General features: G+C 37.4%; 1 protein-coding gene and 1 long non-coding RNA gene across 6 annotated transcripts in view; one reads left to right on the top strand and one right to left on the bottom strand.

The window, feature by feature from the left end:
• Positions 1-8,781, top strand: part of LOC138143661 (uncharacterized) — a 45,834-nt gene extending 37,053 nt beyond the window's left edge. Inside the window, exons 2-3 of the long non-coding RNA XR_011163774.1 lie at positions 7,396-7,457; positions 7,826-8,781. This is a non-coding gene — a long non-coding RNA (uncharacterized lncRNA). The remainder of the gene's footprint in view (positions 1-7,395; positions 7,458-7,825) is intronic.
• Positions 8,782-10,955: 2,174 nt separating this feature from the next.
• The window catches only part of TTC13 (tetratricopeptide repeat domain 13), an 83,358-nt gene continuing 71,845 nt past the window's right edge, over positions 10,956-22,468 (bottom strand). Inside the window, exons 18-23 of one of the 5 annotated variants that reach the window (XM_069064905.1) lie at positions 20,629-20,735; positions 17,223-17,358; positions 16,138-16,217; positions 13,854-13,932; positions 13,619-13,698; positions 10,956-11,875 (exon numbers count right to left, since the gene is read on the bottom strand). In XM_069064905.1, the coding sequence (XP_068921006.1) occupies positions 11,761-11,875; positions 13,619-13,698; positions 13,854-13,932; positions 16,138-16,217; positions 17,223-17,358; positions 20,629-20,735 (597 nt within the window). In that variant the 3' untranslated portion in view covers positions 10,956-11,760. Of the gene's footprint in view, positions 11,876-11,912; positions 12,320-13,618; positions 13,699-13,853; positions 13,933-16,137; positions 16,218-17,222; positions 17,359-20,628; positions 20,739-22,468 lie in introns of those variants that run through there. The other 4 variants (XM_069064904.1, XM_069064903.1, XM_069064902.1 and 1 more) reach the window with 4 other exon arrangements.

Consider the following 22,468-nt stretch of genomic DNA (forward strand, 5'->3'; position numbering starts at 1 on the left):
TGCTAGAACTGGAATAAAAGCTTTCTTTGAAAAGAAACTTATCCTTGGGGAAGTTTGTATCTGCTATGAGACAAACACCAGCACTTTGTAGATAGTTGAGCCGTTACTGACTTGACTTCATATTCAATTTCACAGTTGTTCCCTTGGTGAACATTTCAGCACACCTTGTATATATCTTTGATCCAAACCCTGATACAGCTCACTTCATTTTGACAAGTAAGGCTATGAGTTAACTTCTATGAAGAATTGACTTGATAATATGGCAATATAGCACCTGTCTTGGTTGACACTCAACAGCTGTACAGTTTAGTAGTATAGAGCACCAGATCTGTACAGGGTATCTAACGGTCAGATTTCCAGCATCTAAAAGAACAGACAGGCAGAATTTCTCTCCTAAGGCTGGCAAGAGTTTATTAAGTGTGTGGTGCATCATTCCTACCAGGAATACATATTGAATCCAAGCTGTAGGAATCAGGTTTTCTTTTTTTTTTTCTTAAACCCACTGTTTCCCCCTAGTGTTGTGGGGCTAAGTTACTTAACCTTGAGGCACAATAAATTTATTCCTTCTTGCATGCATCCTGATTTCTTTTTCTTTTTTTTAAAGTAGGAAAACAGTTTTAACTGGCACCAGAAACTAGTATAGGTAGAAGTAGGGCCCAGTGACCTCGGGCAGGCCATTTAACTTCCATGGAGCCCAATTTCTCCATCTGTAAAATGACAGGGGACTAAATGGTGTCCACAGTCCATGGCAAATGGCACTCTATGGATGTGATCACTCCCAGTCAGCTTAGGAAAGATGGTCAGAAAGCCACACAAAACTTGGATAGTATTTCTAAGTGGGAAATGGTTTACCAAGTAAAATACTGTTTTATGTTCTAATTGTATGATTACATCTGGGATTTTAAGAATGACCAGTTTGAAATTTTATATTTTAATTTGTATTGCATAATTATATTTATATCATTTCATATCTCACAAAAAGGCACTTTGCTACAGTTGTTGTTTAGTCATTCACTCTTTTCCAACTCTTTGTAACCCCATGGGCCATAGCAGGCCAGTACTGCTTATGAGGTTTTCTTAGCAAAGATACTGGATTGGTTTGCCCTTTTCTTCTTCAGTGGATTAAGGCAAACAGAGGTTAAGTGACTTGCCCAAGGTCACATAGCTAGCATCGGGCAAGATTTGAACTCAAGTCTTTCTGACTCCAGGCCCAGCGCTCTATCCACTGAGTCATCTAGCTGTTTCAACATGCCTATTATTTGCTACAGTTCATTGAAAAAAATTAATTTTTAAAAATAATGGAATAGATAAAAAGGGAAAGGATAGCATTGCATGTTAAGAATATACATTTATGTAAGGAAATTTTAAAATGAAGGTAGGGAATGAGGTAGAGAGCATTTGGGTGAAGTTCAACAAAGGATTAAAAGAGAAGCAATAATATTGTAGATGCATACCATGAGCCCCTTCGAATCACATGGGATGAAGAATTTGGGAAGAAGATCATACACGCAAGCCCTGGTACAGAAGCATAATATGTGGTCATGAAATTATGAATGTGAAGGATTCAGATAAACATAAGATTTACATGAACTGATTTGGGGCAAATAAAACTGAATCCAGAGAATAATATATACAGTGAGTACAATAATGTAAGTATCTGGTTGGGGATGGGGAGGGGGCTTACTCTCCCAATCCTACTGGGTCAAGTCCCCCAAGGGCCTCTACTATATCTCCCGTTAGAGTTATAGGGATTAACCATGAAGGATTGTCGCCTTTTTAATGCAATCGCTTATGAGCTCTCCAAAAGTATACTTCCTTCATTGATCATCTGTTAATACTAAATTAGCCAGGCAGACTTCATTGGCTTTTATAAACAGATATTTACTACTGTGGTAAAGATGGTATAAATCAACTCCCTTCCCCCAAAGTTTGTGAGACTTTTCCATAGTTCTCCCCAGAATATGGGCTCCAACTTAGAAAGCACACGTTATAAGGGGTAACTTTCAGCTCCTAGTTGTTAGAAGTAATTTTCTATCCTTTGTAAGGAACTAATGAAATTTCCTTCCCCATAGGCATGGTGCAGCTTTTCTGTAGGGTTGCTTGTAGAACCTGGACTCCACTTTTCCCCATTGCATCTAATGCATTCATGCCTCCTAATAGAGAATTGTCTGAGAGGGGAAGAGCCTCCTGCAGAAGGTGGGGACAATTCACTCATAGTTTGTATTTCCCATTTCCCCCAAGGCACATAGAGGAGCAGACAGTTTTTCACTCCAGGGACAGTTGGTTTTGCTTTACCTTTCTATTTCCCCCAAAAGCCCTGCTACCTGGCTTTGCCTTTTTATACCCTCTCATCCCTCCCATAGCTGCAAGCTAGACTTTCCAGTCACACTTAGAATCTTAGATCCACCCTTATATATCTTGCTCACTGGTTTAACTCCCTCATTTATAAACAAATAGTCCCAATTTGTCCATATGGGAGCATGACACATGCTCACAATAGATAATCTTGACCAAATGATATCTCTATGCTAGAAACAAGAAATTATTTACTATATTAAATACTTACCCCTGTGGTATGTTGTTTAATTAAGTCCAGCAAGTATATATTGAACTTCCATTATGCTCAAGACACTGTTATCGACGGGGCTGGGAATACAAAGATAAAAATGGCAACACTCTGTCCTCAAGGAACTTACATGATGGGGACTGGGAAGGGGACATGGAGGAGAGTGGACATGATATGTGCAAGTATAATATAGCCTGGAATAATGGGGGAAAGGAGAGATGTAGACAAAGTATTCAACAGTGTTTTAGAAGAAAGATAATTTTTATCTGGGGAAATCAGAAAAGTATACACAGAGGGGGTGATGGCTAGGCCCAGCCTTTGCTCATCATTATAAGTGTCTCTAGTTTCCAAGAAGAAAAGGACAGATATCCATCTCCTCAGCTTCACTAAAATGGCCACCACCCTTGTTGAGGCCCTTTTACCTCTTGCCTAGACTATTTCAATACCCTTCTAATTGGTCCCCTTTCTTCTGGTTCATCTTCCTTCTCTAATTCATTTTCCACAAAGCTTATACTTTACAAGTTTCCCTCCACCTTTCACCAACCCTTGAGCTTTCCATGTTTATACCATGTGATTCAATGACATTGCCCTTCTGGCTGTTCCTCACATAAGACATTCCAACTCTATATTCCTGCCATTTTGATTAGCTCCCTATTGCCCCAAAGATAGAATTAAAACTTCTCAACTTGACATTTAAATGTCATTAATGTAAATATCCAATGAACCTGTACAGACTTTTCACCTCATTCCCCTCATTTATTCCATTGTCTAGCTTAGTTGGCTGGGGAAACCCACCATATCATCTACTTTTATGGTTTTGCAGAATGTCCTGTGTGTGCCTTGGCAAAAAAGAATCGTAGTCTGAGTGAACTGCACTCACCTTCTGCACGAGGTCCTTCCATTCTCAGATTACCTTTCATCCACTGCATATATATCTTACATGTACCAAGTTATTTATGTTGCCTTCCCCATTAGAATGTATGCTCCTTGAGGGCAAGGTTCAGTTCTTACCTTTCAGTGTCCTTGCACATAAAAAGTGATTAATAAATGCTTGTTAATTGATTTGCCTTTTATTTCCCAATGTTTGATTCAACTTTTCCAAGGATGAATAAATATTCACATCTCACAACCAGAATAGATGCATGTTTCTGGAGAACTTTGCCTGCAACTTCTTAGGTATTTGTGGTCTCAGACAATCAAAGCGAAGTGTACATAATTAAATCTACAAGCAAAACATTAAGAGTTAGGCTTGTCCTTTACATTCTTGTCTCAACAAGGGACAGAAACGAATACTAAAATGCTATTCCTGATTCATCTGCTTAGAGCTTGTAGGAGAACAGGGCCCAGGGCTTCCAGTAGTATGGTTTCCAGATTTTTCCATCACAATGGAGGATAAAGGGATAATGGAGCAAAAGTTTTCCAAGTCTCAAAAATAGCTTTCATTCTTTTCACAATAATCTGGGTGCTCAAGCTGAACATATAAATCAGATCCAGGGCTTCTGGAAGATTAATTTTGAATGCTAATAAAAGAAAATAAAGCATGGGGCTAAGGAGAGCCCAAATCCAGGACATCTTGAGCAATACAGTCCTCTTAATAATTTAGAAGTGTAATTCTTCAGTCTAAACTATTTATCTGGAGATGAGATAAGGGAACTTTAACATAATAAACACATTCCACATTAGCAAGGAGCCCTCAGAGAAGTGAGCTGGAACATAGCCTTAAGACATGGAATTTTCTTCATGTTGCTGGTACAGGAAATAGAACTTCTCACACATTTTATTTCATTATATATTGAATTGGGCCTAAAAATTTGGTCAGTTTCCCAGAACACCTTCCAGCAGCAAAAGATACTATCACTTTCTGACCAGTCCCAGTCATGCCATGCCAGCTTGCTGAAACCATCACCTCTAGAAACCAAGACCCCAGCCAAGACCCCTAGATCCTTTGGCTCTGATCAGCTTTTGACTTCAGGGCTGGGGTCCAGGCCTCTACTACACTTCCCACAAAAATACCACCAGCACCATTCTAGCTCACCTTTATTTATCTTTTCTCATAAGAAAGTAAGCTGCTTGGGGGCAGAAACTATCTTGCTTGTTTCAAGATCACTAGATAACTTTATAAATGTTTTACCTATGATCATATCTAGGTTATTACTGGTTGCAATGGCACTAACCTCCTGGGTTTGAGAATCAACTGGATTATTTTCATTTGAACTGAAATAGAGGTCATTTGGTGTTGGTAAACAGTGCCTCCTTCTAAACTTCAGGGACAGAGCTGCTAATTCTAGGGATGTTAGAGATCTGTTGTCAGACTTTAGATAAATCACTTACAGAGGTAGCCTGGGGTTCAAGTCACCCCTCTTTTGCTTGACAACTGTTTCACTTTTGGATAGTCAGTCCTCAATGAACCTCATTCACCTTCCTCATCTGTAAGATAGGAAAGGTAATTCTAATACTGCCTACCTCCTAAGGTTATTGTGAGGAAAATGTCTTGTAAGCTTTAAAATATTACATTTCAGACTCTTCCTGAACCCATTTGGGGTTTTCTTGGAAAAGATATTGGCATGGTTTGCTATTTCCTCCTCCGGCTCACTTTACAGATGAGGCAAAAAGGGTTAAGTGACTTGCCTCGGGTCACATAGCTAGTAAATATCTGAGGTCAAATTTGAACTCAGGAAGATGAATCTTCCTGACATCGGGCCCAGTACTCTGTACACTGTGTTACCTAGCTGCCAAAATCTTATATAAACATGAACTTTTTTTTAATCTCTGAATGGAAAGTGGATGGGACAGGATTCTCTATGTACCCAACTATTTAAATTCTTTAAGGTGAGAGTCCCTATCAAGGTACAAAATAAAGACTTTCTTTCTACACGATCATATCTTCAAGACTATGTGGGAACTAAGGGGAAAATGTATTTTGTTTTCAATTATATGGTTTGGGGGAAGGGAAGAATCATTTATTAGGTTACCTACTATGTGCCAGACACTTGTGCTAAGCACTTTAACAATTTTATTTGCTCCTGACAACAATCTTGTGAGGGATGCTATTATCTCCATTTTACTATTAAAGAAACTGAGGCATTAAGTGTGCCCAGGGTCACACAGCTTGTGTCTGAGGCTTAACCTCTAGTAAGTTTTTATTTACCTTACTGTATGGAATTTTCCCTTCCTCCCATACTACTGCAAGATCAACAGACTTGAATATAAAGTCCCAGTGGTTTTCAAGGGCAAGGTAGAGGAGTTCAGCAGAAACAATCCTGGAAAGCTTTAACAAAGATTCCTCTATAAATTGTCCTTGATTTGCTGGCTTTGACACTTGATAGCCTCAAATACTGCCTTCGGTTTCAACCAGGGGAGGTTAGGTTCTTTAGCCTTTTCTAAGAAATCAGTAACATCTTACCCAACAGAAGACTGATGTATTAGCTTCTATCTCCCTTTTTGAGTCGACTCTTATGTCATCAGTTACTGGATTCCTTTCTGGTCAGCAAAAGCCAGAAATTTAGGAGGATAAATGACCTACTTTAGGTAGATCATCCAATTTTTATTTTACTTTTTTTAGGCTATAGAGTGAGATCTTTCATTCCCACCTTTTCTAATAAATTCTATTACTAAATAAGTATAAGGCAAAGCTTGCTTGACTCAAGTTCAAGGAACCTACAATCAGAATATTGGATGACCTCTTAAAGTCCAGATCATTCCTAGAGAATGCTCTATAATTTAGCTTCATTGCCAAGGTACAGAGCTGGTCCAGTCTACTCCTCATATGTGGAACTTTGAGGGGGAGGGCAGGAAAGACACGTACATATTTTGTTTTCTGAAAAATGGTGGCAAAATCATATTTATTCCTGTTAACTTGTCTTAACAATTTGCCTGCTATTTTATTACAGCCTAAGAATTTATTCTATTTAGAAATTCTCTCCAGAACGAGCAAGATGAATTTGATTCATTAGTAACAGAAATTATTTGTTATTAACCACTTGCAAGTTTTCTCCTCAACAAAGTGTATCCCAGCTCATCCCTCTGGTCATTGTGAAGTCATGGTCACATATACTGTGAAGACTAATTGTGACAAAAGAGGGCTCAGAGTATTTATACCAGGATGCTTTCCCATTTGTTTCAGTCTCCACAACCATCAGTTACAGCTCGCAAACTGGCTCTAGGCAGGGGGTCAAGGGGTCTACCCCTCAGGTGAGTACTTTTACCCTATGATAGAGATCAGTGATTTCCAGACAGGAAACAAACTGTAGCACTATCCTGCTTAATTCATTTTCATATCAAAACAGGAAGGAATTTAGTTCTTAGGCAATTAAATTACTTCACTTAATTTTCAACCCACAAGAGTTATTTGGTATTAATACATTCACATTTGTCAGTTAATTGCCTACTACGCCTGAGGTTCAGAGTATTCCTTGACTTTAGGTTGGGGCTTACCTTATGCTTTCTTTTGCTTCTCATGTGCTACTGGCTTAAATTTTTGTATTATCTGAGTATGCCACATACCTCAATAAGCTAAGCTCAAAGGGGGCAGAGATTTTCATCTCTAGGGTGTTTCATCCCGGGTCTAACACAGAAAGAGCTTAACAAGATTTTGTTGAATTGGTTATCGATAGTTAAGTATAATTAACACAAGTTAAATGGTTAGACTGACAGGTTATGTGGGGTGGTCCAACTAGATCCAGAATCCCAAGACTCCCTAAAGGGCCTTATTATGCCTTTGCAAAAGTAAGAAGGGTAATCAATCAACAAGAACTAATTAAGTACCTCTGCACTAGGTGCTGGGGATACATGTATTTCTTGACTTGATTTCTTGGGTTGTTTCTCTCTAGGCTGTTGCCTGCTCGTCAGAATGACTCTAGAGACCAGACCTGTGAGTGCAGAAAGAGCTGAGGTGAGCAGTTTTTTCTACTCAGAAGCAGGGCAGTAGGATGATCAATAGCTTCTCTTTTTCAATTGAATCTTCAGGGATTGTAATTGATGTTTTCCTACATGCCAACTGTATCAGCTAATCTGCAACAGAGAACCTAGTCAGAATTTAAGGCTTTGATTAGGTTTTTTCCCCTACTAAATTATTTTTCCTTGATAATATTAGATTGTAGGAAGGGCCTAAGGGTTTCCTACTGTTTATTTTGGGTGCCTGATTTTGTTTTGAAACACCCAAGTAAACCAGTGTAAATAGATTGACAGATGAAGATGACACTTAACCTCCCTTTCTGTTCATGAGATTCCTTATTCTTCATTAAATCTTTTCATTTGCAGAAGATGGATTTCCAGGGAAGAAAAGGCTAACAGGAGACCACCCAGAACCAGGCTCATCTAAGATGAAGGAACCATATTCTCCTGTTCTGTTCCATCAGAAAAAACCAAGTGTTGGTGAAGGCTAAGCAAAAAGCTAATTGTCCCCAGTGGGTAATATAGACATAGCCACTATTCTCAACAGGATAATGGTAGAGTCCAGGCAGACTGCTTCCCTTGATCTGGTCTAAGTTCACAGAGCACACCTGTCCCCTACTTTTAACTCTCACCCTTCTCATTCTTGCTTTCCCTGACTCCTTGCCCTAACTGTTCCAATTACCTTTTCTATTGTAGATCCCGACTCTCCTATCCCATAGTTTAGGGCCCACAGGGTTGAGACAGTAGGGAGAATAGGGGGTAAGGGGATGCTTATGGTGGACTGCAAACCTCATGCTTGGGGCAAAAGCTGATTGCCTTCGGGGGTCAGGAAGGAATTTTTCCCACCATCCACACAAAACTGGCCTAATGTGTGATGGAGGTTTTTCGCCTTCCTCCAAAGCATCAGGAACCAGCTTTTGGCTGGAACATTCTGTTTATGCTTGTTGTACAAAACTTTGCCCCCTAAAAAGAATTTACTGGCAACCAGGGGATGTTTGGGGCCTTTATTTAAAAGATCCTATTTGAACATGAGAGTATTCTCCCATTTTTTTTCCTCCAAGTTAAGATTGTTTTGATCTTGGGTGATAAATTTGCCAAATTTGATATGCCAATGGGAACTGTATGACAAACTTTTCCAGGTACATTCCTGCAATTGGGTTGAAATCAGAGCTAGTCCCAAGAACTGAATAGCTAGCATATTTAGAACATGTTCAGAAGGGTCTCTAGAAATGATGTACAACCACTGTGTAAACAGAATGGGGGAATAAATAATATATTTCTATTTTTTAAAAATAGAAAAAAATTAAATTGTTACAAAAACATTTCTGGTATTTGAATTTTTATTTCTTGTTTTGGAATTTGTGGTTTGAAAGGCAGCCAAGGGTACAAATGGTGATCAACAAATCATCTATTTAAATCTATCCCTAGAAGTGTGCCCTTAATGATGTGGTGAACAGTTTTCATGTCACCTCTGTAGATATTTCATGCCAGAAGGGATGATCTTAAATCGATTATACAAGGCAAAACACCAAAGTGAACAAACATGAGAAAGCTTTAGTTGCCTTTAGTTTGGATGATAGTTTTGTTTTTATTTTAAAAAATGAAGACCCAAGTCAGAAGCACCTCCTGCCAGAAACTGTTGAAGGAATTCAGTCTTTCTGTAGCAACCATTCACATTAATGACCCTTACAACTACAACCTTTCTTTTTGCTACACTTGACATCCAAAGACGTCTTTTTTATTTGAGGTTATGAACAAAAGTTTAACTGGGAGAAATGTGGGGCTCAGAAGGGGAAGGGGATGCTATAGAATGGGTGAATTACCATTTAGGGAAGGCACAGTGTGGTACAGGAATAGGTGAGACACAGTCTAGAACACACCTGAATTGACAACTCCCAGAAAAGCAAGGCATCAATGCCATACAACACATTTCCAGGTGGATTGTGTGCCTGAATCTCCTCTCGTCTTCTGGCACGGCATTAGCTATAAGAGCCTACTCATATTCCTTAGTTATGATCAATTAGGATATAAAATTTCTATACTGGGTACCATCCATATTTGGAAGACACATACAAACTTTATTCTCCTAGTGGTAACTATTGTGTTCAGTAACATTCATTTTTTTAGCAAGGCTGAACCAAATATGAAATTCGCTCCTCCATAGCGTAGCCCTGAGACCCCTCCCTTCCTAGACTGGAGAGGGTGGACAAATCCTCCATTTAAGGAGGGGGTCCAAGGAAGCTCCCTCATCATCTGCCATTTGGCCTACAATCCTCAGGTACCATTCCTTTCCCACTCCCCTCTTGTGTAGTCTTCTCCATTATATTGTAAGCACATGAGGACAGGTACTGTGTTTTGACTTTCTTTACATCCCTAGTGCTTATAAGGCACAGCATCTGGCACACAGGAGGTGCTTAATATGATTACTGAACAAAAATTCTTTCATTCCAAGGTTTCCTGAAGAAGTGCTGTAATAGGAATGCTCATAGTTCCTTAGGGTAAAATTAAAAGCCATTCTTCATATGGTAGTTAAAAAACTTTAAATTGTTGGATGCAATCCTACATTTTACAGAAGCACATAATCTAAGAGTTGAAAGGGATCACAATGGCTTACTTCTGGTCTATATATCTAGATCTATAAATATATGAGAGTATATATATATATATATATATATACACACACACATATGTACACATATATTTACACACATACACACACACAAACTTCAGGCCCTTTCTCTAATACAGTAATACAAGTTAGATCTACTTACCTCCTACATATGAAACTTTCTCAATTCTTCAAAAGAATAAAAATTTGCCAGCCACTTGGGAAAATTCTTTACATGTTCAAAATTAAAGCTGCCTTAGTTGCCCTGACCTCCTTTACACTTCTCTGCCTGGCATTCCAAATGATTCCCTCTTCCCTCTCCTCCCCACACAAATCTGTTTCCTATCTCACACAAACTCATTCTTTGCCAGCTTGGTAAAGCCTTTGTGAATGCTGTTTTCCTCATCTGGAATGCTGTCTCCCAGTCTGCCCCACTTATCTTTGATCATCTCCTTACTTTCTTTTGAGAACTCTTTCCAGAGAAAACCTAGCCTACTCTGATCATTCCTTTATCCCATATTCCTTCAGAAAGAATGGCTTCTTTGAAGGATGTTAATTTATATTCACTTGTGTATACAAAAAAGCATACATTCCATTTGTATGAGCATGTTTTAAATTGTTTTCCCCCTAGTTAACAAATTATTCAAATGGAGTAAAAGGTTTAGCCACAGTTCCTTTTTCTATTACATAATGGTCAGTCTCCTGGTTGGCTTTTTATGAAGAAAGATAGTGGGTTTTTTTTTGGTAAACACTTTCATTTGAGTCATCTGTGTGCAGATAATTCTGAACCATACAAATGCAGGTCATTTTTATGTGTGTCTTTTATGTATGTAAGCATTTGAGAAAATAGTCATCGTTCTTAAATATAGTCACAAAAGTCAAAGAAAATGAATTTCAAATGGTAACCTTTTAATTAACCAGAGGTTCATTGTTTTCACATCATTCCTCCCCAACCCCCAAATGGAAACCAGATTTTTATAAAATCAGTGGTTGTTTTAAGTTTTGAATTTTCATACACTGCTACCTGAAATAGCAACCAGTTAATATGACATATAACACACACAATCCAGTGCCATTACAGCAGGTTTTTCAACAAAATTTTTAAAAAATCACAGTTCAGCACTTCAGTGTTCTAGAACACTGACAATTGTATCACCAAAATTTTATGTGTGCTCTGTGGCATCCATCAATGGTCTTATTATAATGCTTTCACTGACTGATAATATTTGAGATCTTGAACATGAAGTAAGATTTTATATTCACTGAAAAGGACAATCTTATCAGAAAGTCCATGAAGGGAAATATTCCTTGGAGGGGAAAAAAAACCCATTGGTATATATGGAATAAAATCAGCAATGGCTAATTTTAGTGACTAATTTTTGGTCTCTAAAAGTAAATGTACATACTGTTTTGCTATAGGGAAGCAGTGTATGGCTATTTATTAATGAAAACCAACAGGCCATTGGCCAATACATTTGTTTCCCTCCCAGACTTTTAGTCCCACCCATAAGTCTTCTCATGATTTGAGTCTGGAAAAGTAAAGAAAATGCTTTCAAGTATTCAGTTCCTATCAAAAACTGGTATCAAAAGTAATAAAGGACCTAATTTCTTCATAATTTCACTTTTCAAAAAAATAACTTAAGAGAAGCAAGAGGTCCCAGCCCTTTACTTTATAATAAATACTATAGAACAACTATAGTTTCTTAAAACACCGTGGAGAAGAGTCTGTGTTTAGCACCTCAATCATGGTTCTTAATGTTGGAAATGTCTCTGATACTGATGGAAGACTCTTGTAAGAAGGAGAAATACTGAAAGAGAAAAAAAAAGACATGAAGACAACACAATTTGCCTAAAAGAACAAGATTTTTATTCCTACTATCATTCATTCATTTCCCATACATATCAATCAACTGGGTAAGGAGAGAAATTAGAGAAAATAACCTTATCCAAAAGATAGAAAAATAACCAGTATTTATTTATTCAGCAGGCATTTATTAAACACCTACTATGTGCTGGGCATTATGTTAAATATTGAAAAGTACAAAGATAAAATCAAAATATTACCTGCCCTCAGAAGAGCTTACATTCTATGGGGTAGGAAGGTGGTGGAGAATAATGTATACATAAAAATTAAATATATGTATATAAAGTAATTTATGGAATAGGGTGAAGGGATCAAGGGAGGCTTCTTGGAGGAGTTGGTACTTGAAATGAGCCTTGCAAATTTCAACTGATTAGTTGGGTTAGGAGTTCTGCCAACAGACAAACAAATGAACCTTTTTTCCCCTTCTTTGTAAAGTGAATAATTCTTCTTTAAAATGTAACTCTGAGGTAAGAGAAGTGATTCAAAATTATGTGATAAAAGGCAATATGATCTCCAAGGCCTATTTTTGAGAAACAGCAAAATTTACAAAAGGTAGAGTCAACTGAGTGAAAATGAAATATGAGAAGGCACCTGACAGGACAAAGCATAATCATTTCCAATACTAAGTGTTGACTGCCGAGTTAAATATAATAAGAGGAATACATATCTGGAAGGTTATCTTGTACAACCCTTTCCTTTTTTAAATGAGGAAAATGAGGTCCATCGAGGTTAAAGACTTGCCAAAGTAATAATAGGTAATGATAACAGGTAAATAACAAGTAACAATAATTCAAAGTGGGATTTGAATCCAGGCTGTCTTGACACCAGAACCAGGGAGCTTTCCAATATTAACAATCTGGGTAAACAGCTCACTTTAGAACTGAACTCACTTTAAAACTAACTTTTAAAAGAGAATACAAATTACTCATCAATTATGAGAGTTGGCTGCTCTGTCAAATGGATCTGAAAGCAAAATGAGTAAATAGATGGAAAAAAGAATAGGGAGTTCAGATAGCATCTGTTTATTTCTCTGAGGTTAAAGCATGTCTTACTTTGAGACCGATTTAACCCTCTTTGATGTTTCTGAAAACAAAAGCCAAGAAACATCACAGAAGGTGTAATTCTCCTCCCCCCACCTGAGTCACTGATTTATTGCTATTTGTAATTCATTATTGAATAATAATTACTGAGACATGTACTTCTGGCTTAAATTACAAGGAAGACTTCTCAAAATTGAAAACCTGGAAAAGAGGAATTTAAGTTATTTCCTGCTTAATGAAAAACCTGAAAACTTATCGTTTTATACTTTCAACACCTTAATAAAGGATAAATGACATCAAGGATTTCAGGTAATGAGTGACTTTTCTAATGATGTAGAAATAAACATCTGATTATTTTGAAAACAGGCTGGAAAAAAAGATTTGTTTTTGTTTTGTAAACAAATTTTGCTTCTAACAGCACCATTTTTTTAATCGATTCTATTTCAATATGCCTACTCTTTTAATGGCCCAGTATAGCTACCAAAAAAACCCAAACCCTAAAATTTAAAACAAGAATGAAGCTCATTGGTCAATAATGACTCACATTATTTAAAAAAATGCTTCTTTAAAGATCTAGGAGTGGTAAATAGATACTTGCTATGCCCAGTCTGCAGCAACTCCCAGCTTTCCCCAAAATATTTATTTACCTTTGTAAGCTCATCCAGCTTTTGGCTATTTTGCTAAAGGCCTCTGATCCAGGAGCTGTCATGGCTTCAAAGTCAACTAACTGGAGTAGAAAAAAAAAATGCAACTTTAGCTTGTGTGGTTTAGTACTAAAGAAAATAGCTTGAAATAAACTTATGTACCTTGAAATAGGAAGATTTTCACAAACTGAAATTTAGTGTACAACTGACCGACTTTCTATTACGAACTCCAACATACCTTTCCTTTGGGAATTTTTCCGGCTACTTCCTTCCCACTTGCCATCAACGCGCCCACAATCACAGAATAAGCTATTACACTATATGGACAAAAAGCAACAATAATCAAATTCTATTCTGCTGATATGACCTCCTGTTCACCAACACAGCTATTGACTTAAAGAGCTAAACTTCCATATCTATTTTCGACAACATTTTGGACCCTAAGAATGAAATTCACAGAGAATTTTAAGAGTGAGACAGGCCCTTAAGAGATCATCTAATCATTACTGTATAATACAATCAGTTTGTTTTAAACTTGAGTAATCAAGATTAATCAAAATCAAACAGATGACACCAATTAAGCTTTAAAAAATAATACTGAATTGTTTCTTTAGTCTTCTTCCTACTCTGACTTTAATTACAATGAAATAAGAAAAGACAAAGTTTCAGTCACTACGTCTAATGTTACTAATATTAATACAATGCTATTAATAGTCAAATAGATATCTGTTATTGATATGGATGTCTCCCCAATAATCCAGATCGAAACCCATCCATGTTTTCCTGTCTTCTGCATTAATGACTCAGATTTATTTGCCCCTTTTAGATTTATGAAAACCATTCATAACCATGCTGTGAGGGAGGTGTAAATATTATTTTTCCTTGGCGATGAGGAAACTTGAAACTCTGAGAGGTTGCTGTCCCCAGTTTTATATCAAAGCTGGCATGTGAATCTAGAACTCCCCATTCCTAGATGGAATAATGGATAGAAAGCCCCTGATGCTGGAGCTAGGTTCAAGTCTTAAATCTGACAGAAACTGGCTGTGTGACCCTGAGTATAAGAGAGCCCCTTAACCTCTAGGCGATTTAGGCAACTCTCTCAGATTACAAATTGTAGAGAAGATGCTAATCTGTTTGGTAGAAGGAATTTCCACCCCAGAGAATCCCAGGTCCTATTGCTATATCTATGTCCTCTACACAGTACTTACTCCAATGCCTCATCATGGAGCAGAGGTGACCCTGGGTTCTTAAAGGTTGTGTGTGCATAGATTTATCTACATATTATGTAAGGGCAAAAAACCCCAAAACTCCAGCTTCAAAACTTTGACTACAACATTTCATGGGAGTTAAAAGCTGAACCCAGTCTCAGTATGTGATAACCAGACCAATGTGAAAACTTACTTGTTATAAAAGTTTCCTTATTATTTTTAAAAGACTGTGTTTCCCTATCTTTTGCCCAGGATGGAAGTTCAGAGGCTACTCCTATTTACAGGCCTGACCCCTCTGCTAATTAATTGGCTCAGGAGCCAAACAACCTGCTTTGTTTCTGACCTGGGCTGATTAGGCAATTTGGTCCACCTTCTCTCTTCAAGTAGCTCACTGAATTAATGCTGAACTTAGTGGAGATGCTAATCAGAATAGCCCAGCTCAGAACTCTCAAGCTCAGGAGATCCGACAGTCCAGCTTAGCTGGGATTAGAGGCATGGGACACTATGCCTAGTAAAAGCTTCCTTCTTGATAAGATACCTGGATGCTTTAAGTCAGTACTATCTCCATACATTGATGAGGTTCATTATATAAACAAGAAACAGTCATTTTTCCAGGCTTTAAGCAAATAAGGTGGCATGTGAAATATGTGCAGCCAGTACAACATTAAAGATATTAATAAATAGATGTGTATGTGCCAGGGCTAAAAATCAAATATCCCTAAGGGTCCAATTACCAAGAAAAGAAGGGAAAATGTCTACTTATATTGCTATGGAAATTAGACTTATTACCTATGAAGGGGTGGGGCCTGCAGCCTCTAGGTCACATGTGGCCCTCTAGGTCCTCAAGTGTGGCCCTTTGACTGAATCCAAACTTCACAGAACAAAATCTGTTAATAAAAGGATCTGTTCTGTAAAACTTAAGCTCCATCAAAAAGCTGCTGCACCCAAGGACCTAGAGGACCTAGAAGGCAACTAGTGGTCACAAGGCACTAATAATTCAAATCTCTCATGAATAATAACAGTTCACAAATTTGCCTTTCAGAGAACTGAAGGTGGGGACCTCATCTTTAGAACTCCTTTGTTTTTTGCAATAGGCTTACTAATCTTCAAGCAATAGTATAAGTCCCATTTCTTTAAAATTGGCATTTTTTGATGATATTGTGTTTTACGGGTACCATTTTGGTTGCGTTTTGTGGGACAGGAAAGGAATACTGTTGGTTAATGTTTTATTTTCTTGATATTTAGTTTTCTACCTGTACTCTAAGGCAGTTTATCCAAAGGGCGCAATTTTTATAATTAAGGAATACCACTGACCTGGATCCTCTGGAGAGTGGCATCAAATTATAGAAGTAGTAAACTAAGGACAAAATTAGGTTGCAGACAGCATCGGCCTCCTGGGGAAGGAAACAGAAACCCATGAATATCAAATACTGGGTTGTACAATAATTATCCATAAGGTGATAAGACACAAATGAATTATTTCCATCAAGAAAAACGTTGGCTTATTCCTCCCTACAAGGAATGAAACTTTCCAACTTTCCATCTTATCATATCCTTATAGTCTATACTGAACTATCTTCTTCCTTCTAGAAAAACTGAATGATTTCCATCTTGAATGCTTTCCATAAAAGACAAGGTACACATGCAAACCTGTGGTTCAAGAAATTTAGTTTACTGTGGAACTCAGATAAGTTTTTAAATCTTTCACTAACATTACCTCATAAATCCTCATGATGACATACACAAACTAATAAATTGAAGTCAGAGAGAAGAAGTGGTTTTCCTGGGGTCACAAAGCCAATCATTAGAATGTAGGGTAGGCAAGCAATCAAGGCTTAATGTTAATTAAAATAGGAAAGATCTGAAAAACACAAAGCACTGATAACTGAAGTGCACTCTCATTACTGTAAGCAAGTCAAAAACAGCTAGTCATAGTTGATTTAAAAAGTGGGATTTTACATAAATAACTATTATGAATCAATTTAAGATAATTATTCATTGAAATCATAATGAGAGAAGAAAAATGACAGGGGAAGAGCTCATGCCATTTTCATTATAGAGCATTCTTAAACAGTTCTAGCCAAACCAAAAGTATATCATACTGTAATACCTTGCTTTAGTTGTATCATTCTGCTCCTAAACATGGAAATCAATCATTTTGTTTTCCTTTAACTAAAGTTGCTAAGTTCTAGATTTTTATAGTTTTGTTGTTGTTGCTATATGTATATTTAAAGAATAGTATCAGAAAAGGAAGGTAGATATTACACAGAATAATTCAAGATGATTACATGGATAGTATGTGTTTTCATAGCAGAAAAAGAATGTTAGCAGAGACATAAAAGAAAAGATTTATATTACAAATCAATTCCTTTTGGGAGAAAGTGGAAATAATAACCTACCCCAAGTTCTGATGAGAGAATTAATACTTTTCCTTTAGTTGTGAGATCTTTATACAGTGCGTCTATTTCGGCATGATATAATTGTGTTCTTTCTTCTGTGGTTTGAGTTTCCACAGAAAATAATATATTGCCAACTCTGAAAGAACAAGAATGAACAGAAATGGTATGGGTTAAACAACTTGTTCAGAGACCCAAATATTGAGGAAAAGGAAAGAAGCAAAACTCAGAAAGTTTTCTTGATGTGGCAGAAAGACAAATATTTGTTAATATTGGCCGAATTTCTCTTTCACTGTATTTAGTTCCTACATATAACTTCCAAGGATGCCACTTTTATAAAATGCAATGTGAAAGCCAACCTACTTTGACCAGTTGTCTCTATGAGCATAGGTTAATAAAGGGGAACACAGCTCTATATATTAAAGGCTAACTTAGAAATGCCAAAGAATATAATTCTAGAACCACTCTTTGCCAGAGACTGTTCTAGCTAAGAGTTCTAGGTTCTGAAAAACCTGCCAATCAATAGTTAACAGGTATAATGGCACTTACCATTTATCTAACAGTGAAACCAAGTATGGTAGGTAACAGTCTCTAGACCTTAGAAGAAATTACAAACTAGAGTTCATACACTTAGATCTTGTTTGTGGTCTTGCACATTTGTAAAATCTGATACAAAACAACAATCTTGATCCCAACATAGGGAAACTAACCCTGGAAATCTCTTATAGCTACCTGTTATTTTAAGCTATATAAGTACTATGTACTAACATCTTCTGAGTACTTTGATAGTAACTTATAAGGTAGTTTTAGATAGGTAGTTTATATATGAGGAATAATTTTATTCAAAGGGGAACAAGCAGACTGACTCAATTATACACTGGTAGGAAATGCTAGAGAGAGTTTATTTGAACCTCAGCAAGGACAAAATTTCTAATGATTAACTTTGTGTACAGGATGGATAGGCAGGGAGTGGATGATAGTAGTTCTACTAAACTGTAACCATATGGATAAAGAGTATCGGTTAAAATAATTATGTAAACCCAGAGAGAGGTTTGGCCTTCACTGTTATGTTCAAAAGACCTCATTCATGCTTATCAAATTCTCGGGATTGACATCTTTTACGTATGTGTCCTAGTTCCCCAACTAGACTCTTAAGAGCTCAAGAAGAGGGTCTCTCTTACTTTTTTATGTGTCCCTGAATCTGCAGCGTCTACCATAACAGATGCTTAATAAATGATGTTGGTGACAATGACATTTGTTTATCCAGATTAGTAAGACTGCTTGAGCTACATGACGCATACCAACACTGCTTCCTTTGTTTTTTTGGACTTCACTATAAAGGAGCTTCACCATTCCCCCAATCACTACCAGCCCTCCCTCCCTCCCCGAAAAAGATGCATTTACAGAGGAATCATTGTATTTATTTACGGTTCTTATGCATGCACATTAAAGCACTTCATAAACTGGCAAATTACCCACATGTTACACTAAAAAAGCAAAGATCTGTGACTAGGTTCAAGATTACATGATTCTTTGTTTCCCTCCTGGCCCTGACTTCTAGACTTCAAAACCATGTCCTCAACAGCTATCTTCTCCTGGAACTTACAGAGCCTGAGGCCTCTTTTCCCTGTCACATCCAATCATCCAACACCAACTTGGAATATCCCTCTATATAAGACCTGTCCTCTTCTCCCAATAGTGAGTTAGTCCTGGAACTTCCCTGATCTGGAGAAGCCCAGGATGGCCTGCCTTCATTCCCTTTCCCATCCCTAATCCTGGCTTTAGGACTTTGAAATCATGACCCATGCCAGGTCTTCATTAACTAGCCTTACTCACTTTTGGATGTCATATTCCCCCCATTAGAATGTAAGCTCTTGGATGGCAGAGGCTGTCTTTCTTTTTACTGGCATTTGTAGCCCCAGCATTTGGCACATAATAAACACTTACTACATGCTTGTTTTCTTTCTTCCCTCATGGAATACAAATTAAAACCAGAATTACCAAATGGGATCAATTGTGCTTGTTGTTTAACTGACAACTGAATGAAACTGGCCTTGGAGTTGCCCAAAACATTATGATTAAATAAAAAATAATAAGTATAGAAATGCTGTACTTGATTTCCCTTGGACTTATCCACTCTTTATTTTACCCTCTCAATTTCCATGTTCCATTCCAAGTCATTTGCCAATTACTTCTTCTCACCCAAACCTAACTGCACTTGATTTTGAACTCTTCAGTTCTTATCAAGTGAGATTTGATTTCACAGTTCTGCCAGTCAACTCCTGAGAAGTTCTCAGCTTAATCTTCTCTCCCTTCCTTACTCACATGCAGACACAATTCTTCCCAACTTTCAAAAGCACTCAAAAGCCTAAAGGCAGTTTTTCAGATAGTTTCCTACAGGATCAATGATCTAATATGGGTTTCCAAAGATACAGAAAAAACAGCGCTCTCTAGAAAGCCTATTAGAATTCTGTACTTAAAACATGGAAAACTGCTGGATTAGGGATCATCAGAAAATTCAAACTGAAGGCATGCAGCTAATGATTATACCAAATTAAACCTTTGTAATGGAAATGGGAATTTGAAGATCTTCCCTGCCCCTTAATAGACCTAGGGGGGAGTTTGAACACCTCCCCTGCTTTGAAAGTAAACTTTGCCCCTTAATAGGCTGAATATAATTACATGAAACCTATGTTGGAGGGAATTTGCTGACCAGTGGAACAGAGCCCACAGGAAGCTTTCCTGCTGTGAAGATTAACTCTATCCCCAATAGCCTGAATGTAGTCATATGGAGCCTGTGGTCAGAGGAGTTTGCTGAAGGAAAGCAGAGCCCACAGGAAGCTGGGAGTCAAAGCAAGCAATAGTGTGGGAGAGAGAGGAGGTTAAGGCAAGGAGAGAGGTTTGTGAGTAAATACTGATCTTGTATTGGTTTGTGGGAAGGCTAAAGGATGCTGTGGCTCTCAGTGTTATTATGGCTTCTTAATATCTTTGGTACTATGATGGAATAGGCTTACTGGTTTTGGGATTGCATTTTCTGGTGTCTAAATAAATGTTTCAGTTCTGTCCTCTATATGGAGAGTTTGGTATATTTTGCAATCAAACATCATGCAATATTTATAGTCACGGTCTTTATCGTGATCATGGGTGCTGTAAATATTGCATTGGCGCTACAACCTTCAGACATCCCAAGTCAGTAGCCCCCAACAAAAGTAAAGGGTTCTGGCTATGTACCCAGTCCTGGTGTCTTTCATTCCAATAGGAAAATGAAAATTAACCAGATTATTTCTGTATACCACCCCTTGGGATATATTTCTACTTAGATATCATGTACGTACACACACACACACACACACACACACACAAGATACATGGCCATATTTTATACTCACACTTTTAAAAGCATACATACTTGTCTCCTGTTATAGTAATTGTGAATCCATCATATTCCTTCCCTTGATCTTTGAGGCTGGGAACTTTTGTATTCACAGTGAACCCATCTCTTGTTTTACTGTTAAACTGCTTTCAGGAAGAAAGGAGAGCAATATCACTAGGCTGTAACCTCATAGCTGGCCCTACCCATTGCTTAGTAATACACATTTTTTGATTTGGCTATTTTAAACATGGTCAACCTGATTCAATAAATGAATTGTCTAGCAATACCAATCAGTTACTGGGGAATGGTATTTCTTGCTCGGTGTAGTGCAAAGGGCTCAGGACTAGGAATCAGGAAAGTGGGCTACAGTTCCTGCTCTAGTATTTAGAAGCTGTGGGATTTGGAAAAACATTTATAACTTCTCTAGGTCTAAGCCTTCTAAGAGCAGCTAAGTGGCACAGTGGACAGACTGCTGGATCTGGAGTCAGAAAGACCTGAATTCAAATCCAGCCTCAGACACTTACTAGCTGAGTGACCCTGGGCAAGTCACTTCTCTGTCTGCCTCAGTTTCCTCAACTGTGAAATGGAGATCATGACAAGCACCTTCCTTGAAGGGTTGCTGTGAGGATCAAATGAGAAAATATTTTTAAAGTCTTTAGCCCAGTACCTGGCATATCATGAGCACTTACTGGATGCTTTCCCCCCCTCCCCCCACCCCATATGTTAAATTAGTAGCCCAGACTAAAGATTCTTTCCAGTTATATCAGATAATTTCAGCTCATTCTAATGATCCTAGATTCTATAAATCTAACTTTTAGCTTATACCTACACATAGCCCAGGGGGGGAAAAAGCTACCCTAATGACCAGAGTAAGTTCTCATTTTTCTCCTATGCATTTGGATTTCTATTTATGGCCACCCACATCCATGTGCCTTGAGGAGCAATAACGGTCATTCCTAAGATAAAGTCAATATTGCACAGCCAAAAAGAATAATGGATTCAGAGTCTGAGGATTCACAGTAAATTCCAAGCTCTGCCACTTATTACTCATGTCACCTTAGGTAAATCATTTAACCTCTCTAGGACTCAGCTTTATCATCTATAAAAATGAGAGAAGTGAAGAAAATGGCTTCTAAAGGCCCTTCTAACTCTGATGACCTTGGCATATAGGAAGTGCTTAATAATGCTTGCAGACTGGTTAACTGGCATGCAATCACCATTTCCAAACTGAAGACAACCTGATGGCTTACACATATACCATGTCTAACCAATGTCCCGCCATCTTTGTATTAATTTGTTTTAATTAATCTATTTTATTTATTTATTAATAAATTATAAATTAATTTAATAAACTTAACTTTATTAATTTGTATTACATTTTTAAAGTAAAAAAATTAAAATGCCATGAAATGAAACTTTCAGTCTTTAGGTTGGGACAAGCACACTATTACTTCATGTTATTTTGTATTCACTGCACAATAGACTGAGAATAAATTTTATTAAGAACTTATTAATTATAATCTGGGCTGTTATGAAAAATAAGCTACCCTAATTTGTGACAAAGAACATGCCACAACTACTTCATACCTGCTGATCAGTGATCAGTGAGAATAACAATGCTGAAGGGATAGAATCATTTAATTTTTTTACTGGTTATACTGCAATTGAAAGCTGAAAATTCTGTTGTTTGTCTACCATGGGTATTCATGCATAAAATGCTGGCCTTCGATTTAAATAAATATATGCCATACTTTCTAAAATCACTCAATTTTTTTGTTAGTTTGGCTATAGCTTTAAATCTTTTATAAAGCACTATAAAATAAAAACCTGTCAAGTTAGTAACCTAGCTTATGATCCCATTAATGCCCCCTGAGGA

Source organism: Petaurus breviceps, unplaced genomic scaffold (assembly GCF_028583685.1).
Source record: "Petaurus breviceps papuanus isolate PSGF00001 unplaced genomic scaffold, PetGlider_PUasm1.0 90650, whole genome shotgun sequence".
In the NCBI taxonomy this organism is placed as follows: Eukaryota; Metazoa; Chordata; class Mammalia; order Diprotodontia; family Petauridae; genus Petaurus; species Petaurus breviceps.